The 8,347-nt window shown below is 39.9% G+C and overlaps 1 protein-coding gene across 1 annotated transcript in view; it reads left to right on the top strand.

Annotated features, from left to right (window-relative positions):
- Positions 1-33: 33 nt before the first annotated feature.
- Positions 34-8,347, top strand: part of KAT6A (K(lysine) acetyltransferase 6A) — a 107,644-nt gene continuing 99,330 nt past the window's right edge. Inside the window, exon 1 of the mRNA XM_010846445.1 lies at positions 34-2,587. Within this exon, the coding sequence (XP_010844747.1) occupies positions 1,988-2,587 (600 nt within the window). The 5' untranslated portion in view covers positions 34-1,987. The remainder of the gene's footprint in view (positions 2,588-8,347) is intronic.

The raw sequence follows: 8,347 nt of genomic DNA, 5'->3' as shown, positions 1-8,347 counted from the left end.
GGGGGGTGGGGGTGGCGGGGAAGGAGGCTCGGGAGGACTGTCGGGAGCGAGGGGGCAGTTTCCCCGAGTTAGAGTTCAAGTCTGCAGGCGCTCTGCTCGCCGCAGACCCGGGGCCCTTGCGCGGAGCCGGGAGGCCGGCAGCGGCTGGCATTCATTCTCTCTTCTTACCTGCGGGGCAGGTGAGCCCGTGCGGGACGGGCCCAGCCGCTGAAACTCGGGCTGGAGCCGCTCCTTTCTTTCACCGCAGATTCCCCCCCATAATGAACTCCGACAATGCTATTATGATTTCTGTCCTCTCGAGACGCTTCTCACCCAAATGTAGCTTAGTTCTCTCCGGGGGGTAGCGGGGGGGGGGGGGGCGCTTTTCAGCCAGAGCTCATTTAAAAATTAAGTCTTGCCTTAGGTTTGAGTGTTTACTCGAGCCTTTTCTTTCTTATCAGAGTTAATAGTACTATCGGTTTCCTCGCATCTTGTTAAACTTTTTCTTTTGAGTTCAGTGGCACTCTTTAAGGAAGGATTGTGCGAGCCACTTTAAGACATTGTTTATGTTGTAAAGGCTCCTCAGAATAAGAGTTCTCAGGAGCATTTAGGTAAGGTTAAGTTTATTTTTGGCAGCAAAGGAGTTATAGGGTTCATTATTTTGGTGATTTTTTAAAAGATGCAAATCTTTCGGGTTCTTTTGTTTGAAAGTGTTACTGACTTTGATCGTGGAGTGGCAGCGTCATGTATATACATAATGTTTGTGTTTTTTTTTTCATTAATGTTCACTTCAGGACAACAGTCTTGAATCATTATGAGATCTTCTTCTCTTTAGACTACACACAGGCAGTATATTTCACCCCTCTGAACTGTACATTTGATATGTAAATAAGTGTACGTTTGAACCTAGGAATTTCCGGGCCATTCTCATTTCTAGTTTCTCTATCTGTAGATTGGTTGTGAACATTTTGACAGTTGCTGGACTCTCTCCAATATATTGAATGTTACTAGGAGAAGCTATCACAGCATGTGATTCTTAAAATCTGAATGAAATTGGCTTATTTTAAAATTCTCTAAACACTTTTCACACTTGACTATTTTCATTGTTATTTTGTTTCCATTTGGAACGTATGTAGTAATATTGTACGTAAAATATGAACTGTGCTGTGTGTAAATTTTGTTTCTTTTACTAGGTGAAACAGTTAAAACATTTTCTCAGTGGTTTTTTGCCTTTCTTATTGACTGTTTCATCCAGTCTACATGTCTGGAATTTTGAAAGATGAAAGATTCACTCTTACTTGCATTGCAGGATTCTTTCTGCTGATTCAGGTAACTTGTTGAAGTTCTGATTAGTTTGTTGGGGAAAGCTGTCAAGGACGAGTTTCAGTTCATAGCCGGGTGAGTGGAGATTGTGCCGAGCAGGATAGCCAGCACCCTCTGGTTAGTTGTAGCTTGAGGTCATTTATAGTGCATCTCATCTTGTTTCCTCATCATTCATCTTTTTTCCTTTTCTTTGTTATCCCAGTGGTTTGCACACATGATTGTTTTGAACAATAATGGAAACATGTTCACACTTTTACAGGTGCTCAGTGAACACTTGCTGTTGGAGTGCTTTAAAGGCTAGGATGCTTCAGTTATAATTTATTTATAAAGTGGACCTTGATAGAAAGCTGACTTTGTTTTGTTTTTCAGGCATAAGATGCACATTTTTCTGCTGGGAATGAGATGTTCTTGAGTTTTTACACCTTTATGAAGAGACCCACATGTGGTGCTATTGAGAAGTTTGTTGGGAAGTTTGAAGACTTTGCAGATAACAGGTTGTTTTGATTTCTAAAATAAAAGTGGGGAGGCCTCTGTTTCGTGAAAGGAGAAAGGACTGAGGCCAGGAAACTTGTATGCTATGGTTAACTGGTTCCCAGCCTCCGCGAATGGTGTTTTCCAAGGTGTGAAACTTACGCAGCATCAGGATAAGGGATAGCGACTCTATGGATATACAGAATCCTTCACCATGGTAAAACTCGCCAACCCGCTGTACACGGAGTGGATTTTGGAGGCCATCAAAAAAGTGAAGAAGCAAAAACAGCGGCCTTCAGAAGAAAGGATATGCAATGCAGTGTCTTCATCCCATGGCTTGGATCGTAAAACTGTTTTAGAGCAACTGGAGTTGAGTGTCAAGGATGGAACAATTTTGAAGGTCTCAAATAAAGGACTCAATTCCTATAAAGATCCTGATAATCCTGGGCGAATAGCACTTCCTAAACCTCGAAACCATGGAAAATTGGATAACAAGCAAAATGTAGACTGGAATAAACTGATCAAGAGGGCAGTTGAGGGCTTGGCGGAGTCCGGTGGCTCAACTCTGAAAAGCATTGAACGTTTTTTGAAAGGTCAGAAGGATGTGTCTGCATTATTTGGAGGCGGTGCTGCCTCTGGCCTTCACCAGCAGTTACGATTGGCTATTAAACGCGCCGTTGGCCACGGCAGACTCCTTAAAGATGGACCTCTTTATCGGCTCAACACTAAAGCAACCAATGTGGATGGGAAAGAGAGTTGTGAGTCTCTTTCCTCTTTACCTCCAGTGTCACTCCTTCCACATGAAAAGGATAAGGTAAGAAGGGCGTGCACATGAGTGTTCCCAGAGCTGGGGATACAGCATGCTACAGAGCCACATTTCTAGGATGTTCAATAGAGGTTACATTGGGCATTCAGGGCCCTTTGTGGATAATCACTGCCTGGCTTTTATTGGTGAAATCTAGGTGTGAGAACTGAATAGATGTGATTGTTCTTATACTTTGACATATTTGATGCCTAAGATTTCAAAGTGTAGAGTATTGCTCCACCTAAAAGAACATGCTTAGAATTAAAAAGTAACAAGCAACTTTAAAACTGTTCTGAAAAGTTTTTATAATACCTTCCTGCTGAAGTTGCTGAGCAGCCAAAGGCTGGAAACTCTAAGAACCTGTCTTCTTCCTTTCTTCGTTTTCTTACTAGACAGGAATGAGACTGATTATCCTGACCAAAGCAGTGGCAAAGCAGATTTAGTGATTCTTATTTCTGCTGTTTGTATTCTAATTTTTGGTCGTGTGTTATTTTTTTGCATGCAATGGAGTCCTAAACGTTGCTTATGACAGATGTCGCTGCATGGGTCGGGAATACAGTAGCCCACGTCGCTGAAGCTCTGGGGAGTTGGGAGTCGGGGCACAGGCCCCTAGTGTGCTGTGTGTATGCAGTTACTTTGTAGAGCTGGAAGATTCTTCCTAACAGTTAACCTTGGCCCTCAAGTAGGTATTCAGGATGGGGAGAGTTGTTAGTAGCTCCTTTTCACGTTGACCTGGAGTGAGAGCTGTGAATTTACTTCCAGGGCTCAGAGTTGCAGTTCGTGGGGAGTGGTGGTGCTTTAAGAGTGTTGCACACCTTGGTGAACGCCAGCAACACCGTCTTCACTTTGCTGAAGACCATGGAGGCTATTTCTAGCATGTTAACAGTCTGAAGTTAATAACATTGAATGTATTTTAAAATATTTGAGGATTGATCTAGATTCTTGCAATTAATAACCCGCCAGTAGATTTTTGTTTAAATAGCAATTGAAAATGAACAGTTTTTTTGGATGAAAGTTTTAGAGCTCTATTTTAGGGTTCCATTTTCCCTGTGGACTTTGAAATAGAAGCATTATCTTAACTGTTATTACCCTTAAAATGATTCTAATGGAGTCTTGAATTAATAGGCAGTCCCATTCATAACATGGTTCTGTACCATCAGAACGTTCATTAAGGGTGTATTGAAAATTCAAGGCGGACAAGGAACTGAAATACTTCATTCTGCAGTTCAGTGCTGTAAGGATTGTATGAATTGTTTCTTGATCCCATAGCTGAAGTTAAATGAAATAGAACAATTGATTTCAACAACCGTTATCAAATGATCTCTAGGTTTACTGCCTGGAAATGGGAAATACTTTATAGTTTAGAATGAAATCAGTGTCACATCTGTGAATTGGGTATTATAAATTCTTGTTAGAACTCCTGAGTGCTTTAATTTCTCTTGCTTGGATTAGGTATTTTAATTTTAAAAAATGTTAGCCATACATAAAATGTCAGTTGTCATATCTTTTTTTAAAGGTAGTCGATATAGTACAGTGTAGGATAAAACTGAGTCTTACCATCCTAAAGTTGTAGTTTTGAAGGGACTTTTGAAAACCATCTAGTCCAACAGTCCTTATTTTACTGCTAGACCTTTGCAGTAAATTTAATCCAGTAGAGGTCTGCTGGTTTGCTTTGGTTAGAAATATCTCTTTGGCTACATAACTTATTTATTATACACTATTATAAACCAAAGTAACTGACTGTGGAAAAATTGAGTTTTGTTGAGTAGATTTTTGTGTATTTTTACTGGTCTGATTGGGAAGCCAGTTTATGGTAGTTGTCTACACAGTTAGGGTTGATGAGATCTGTTATATATTTTTTAATAGGAGTCTTATTTTCAGGGGTTAAATTTTCTGTGTGACTTTCTCCAAAGATATGAAAAGCTCACATTGAAAATCATAATGCAGTAAACTTCAGGGCGAGGAATTATTTCTCCTATGAAGAGATTATGTTTGTTCCTTTTGTTGTATTTAACTACTTCTTGGTTTTTAAAAAACTGTCCAGTCAGTTCCCATTTGGAATTGATTGATTGCTGTTATGAACCTAGATGTTCTTTAAAAAATTATCCAGATTGTATTTGATAATAGAAGTAATGATGAATGCAGCAAATAGTTGCTGAGCGCCTGCTGGGGACCGGGTGCTCCGCTTGGAGCTGCAGTGACCGTACCTGCTGTCCGCAGGGCGGTGTCCTGCCGGTCTGCGCGGCTGTGGCTGAGAGATCGAGTGCAGGGACTGGAGTGGCCTGAGCAAGTTCCCCTTTACTTGTTTCTGTGTCAGCTCTAACCTTTAATTTTTTCTTTTTAATTGTGATGTTAACCTTTGGAAGGAGCTAAATCTTAACTTTTCAGCAACTGAGTGGTTTTTGCTTTGCTCTGAAAGTGAGATGGCTGTGTACAAAAAATTTTGAGAGTTTTTGTGAAGACACTTGAGCTAAAGTGTGTTTTCACATTGATAAACAGGAGAATCTGGAGATACTGTGATTGAAAAGTTTTATCCATGTTACAAGGGAAATTTCTGTGCTAACTTTAGGGTGTGGTAGTTTATGGTGAGTTTGTTTAACTTAATGATTTGTTTATACTGGGCGCCAGGCATTACTTTACAGCCACACATAAGTTAACTCGTGTGATCCTCATACGGCGCAATGAGATAGGTGCTGTTATTTTACAGGTGAAGAAACTGAGGCATAAGAGCTTCAGTAACTTGTCCAAGTCTCAGATATATTAGGTGACAGACAGGGCGAGGTTTTGGCCTTGGGCATCCTGGCTCCAGAGTCTTTGTCGCAGAGATGCCTGCTGCCCCTGAGAGTCGTTGGGCGTCATGCCTGTCACTGCGTCGGGCACAGTCGTGAGTGTTGTTGGTGTTAACTGCGAGGCACAGGGAGGAGGACATGTCCCGAGCTCCCCTCGCACTGTTTGCATCCCTTTCTTCTCTTTCTGTCATGAAATGGATTCTGAATTTGATTTCAAACCAGCAGTAAGAATGTAGCAGAAGTAAAAGATTATGAATAATTTAGTTTTGTATACCTGAGATCCATAACTAAAAAACAGTTTGGTCTATGTGAGTTTTTTTTCCCTTGTTTTTCTGTGTGTATTAATTTTCATTTCAGATGGCCCTGGAGTCTTCTGATTTGTAGTTTGGGGTCGGTTGCGTGGCTATAATAGAGTGCTTTCATTTGGGACAGAATGTTGCTTTCCCTTGAATTACGGGCTATAGGTGGAGGTGGTGTGTGTAACTGGCTTAAATAAGAACTTCCACTTGCAGATTTCCTTTTTTTGAAATAGACATTCCTGTAAGAAAATTTGTTCATTTACTTTTATTAATTCAGTAAGTGTTTAGGTGCCTACCACGAACAATGCATTTATGATTTAGGTCCTGTTGGGGATTAAGGCAGACAGCATAGAAATGGGCAATAACTTTTTTTACACCCTTGTTTTAGTTCACAAAATATAACTTTTAGTTTGTACATTCACTGTTTTTTGGTGTAACAATTAGGTGTGTGAATCTCTTGAGAAAGAATAAGATATTTCCTGGGTGAGGCTAATTATTACCTGAGATTTGAATGGTCCATTAAAAGAATTACTTTGGACACTGAATCTTGGAAGGATCCATTTCCCTTTCAGGAATAATTTCCACCTTCATTTCAAATTTCTGGGTTTGTTTCATACGCAGAACAATGTACTTGAATATCTTTATTTTATGTTCCATATTACTGATCCAGAAAACTGCTCCTGTGGTGATCAGCCAGATGAGGAAACTGTTAATCTGTGAAGTATTGTGGAACAGAATTATATTTTGCTGAAGCATTCAAGTTGGGAAGGGAAGAGAAGATACTGTCAGCCAATGTTATTGTTTAGGTCATTACCCAGCTGAGTGACTTGGAGCCAAAAGATTAAATGATAAATTGCTAGCCTTCTAAGATAAGTTGTATTGAAATGCAGTAAACTCTTAGTAGAGTCCAAACTATTCTGTGTAACTGGAACTTGGCATTTTAAGTGCATAGAATAAATGAGGCTTTGACAGGAATTTGATATTTGATGTAGAGATGCTGATTAGAATGGAAATATATTTTCAAGTTAGGACAGTTACGAATGAGAGTTTTGATTTAGCTATTTGGAAATGGCCTTAATCATAAAATTGTTTCACATTTTATGTGTTAGAATAGTGGATCTGATAAAATTGTTTATAAATGTAAGCTTGGTAATGTTTTCATGTATTTTGTTGCTATGGTACTTTATAGTAATCGTCCATGCTGTTAAATTCAGGGGTGCGTTCACTGCTTGGCAGAATGCTTGTCTACTTAAACATGCACACACATAGCAGATACCAGAAAGCGAAGACGCTACAGAAGAGTTGAGATGACATAAATTAGTAGTAAAAGTGGAAAAAGTTCTCAATTTAAAATCCTTATGAGAGCATGCAAGCAAGTGTATTTTATAGTATAATTATTAGGAAACTCTTTAAGATGCAAGTTTTAATTCTAATTCTGTGGGAGAAGGAATGGAGGATAATGACAACTGTATCAGTCTTTAAGTGAAGAAGGATTACTGTAGAGAAAATTATCGTAACCATATGTTGCTCACTTTTTTTTTCAAGTAATGGCAAGGATACAGCAACGTGAATACTGTAGATTTTGTAATGTCACCGAGTTTGCAACTGATTGATCTCAATAATTGTATTTTCTTACATTATAGTTAATTACATTAATTGTAATTATAGTATTGTACATTTTTACATCATTGTTTATACCATTTTTTGATGACCCTTAAATGTCCAGGGTCCTGAGGAGAAGCTGGCCAGAAATAAAAATTTGTTCCTAACAAGTCATTGAGGTGTGTTAAATATAAATGTGTGTGTGTGTGTGTATGTTAGTCACTCAGTCATGTTGGACTCTTTGTGACCCAGTGGACTGTAGCCCACCAGGCTTCTCTGTCCATGAACTTCTCCAGGCAAGAATACTGGAGTGGGTTGCCATTCCTTTCTCCAGGGGACCTTTCCCACCCAGGGATCAAACCTGGGTCTCCTGCATTGAAGGTAGATTCTTTATCATCTGAGCTGCCAGGGAAGCCCTAAATATAAATTTGGTTAATATAAATTGACTTTGTCTCAGCAGACTTGTTCTTATTTAAAAAAAAAAATTAAAAATAACTCAGACAGAGGTATGTTTGTGATACAATATTTATTTAAATAGTCAGTTGTACAGATATTTTTTGGTCTTCAAGTTAGCCTGTGAGCTCTGTGTGTACTGGTTGTTTTCAACCCATGATATACCCTGAGAGAAAACTTGAGCCACTAAAACAACCTTTGATTTAGTCATTGCTGATCAAAACTTCCATACTCAGCTACTTGTTGAGTCATTAAGTCGTGTCAGACTCTTTGCGACCTCATGGACTGTAGCCTGCCAGGCCCCTCTGCCCATAGGATTTTCCAGGCAAGAATACTGGAGTGGGTTGCCATTTCCTTCTCCAGGGGATATTCCTGGATCAGGGATCGAACCTGTGTCTCCTGCATTGCAGGCAGATTCTTTACCATGGAGTCACACTTGCTAGCACTTTGCTCTTTCTTGGGCTGCTGCTGCTACTGCTGCTAAGTCGCTTCAGTAGTGTCTGACTCTGTGCGACCCCATAGACGGCAGCCCACCAGGCTCCTCAGTCCCTGGGATTCTCCAGGCAAGAACACTGGAGTGGGTTGCCATTTCTTTCTCCAATGCATGAAAGTGAAAAGTGAAAGTG

This window comes from Bison bison, unplaced genomic scaffold (assembly GCF_000754665.1).
Source record: "Bison bison bison isolate TAMUID 2011002044 unplaced genomic scaffold, Bison_UMD1.0 scf7180017864236, whole genome shotgun sequence".
Taxonomy (NCBI): domain Eukaryota; kingdom Metazoa; phylum Chordata; class Mammalia; order Artiodactyla; family Bovidae; genus Bison; species Bison bison.
This window is presented reverse-complemented; position numbering and strand designations above follow the sequence as displayed.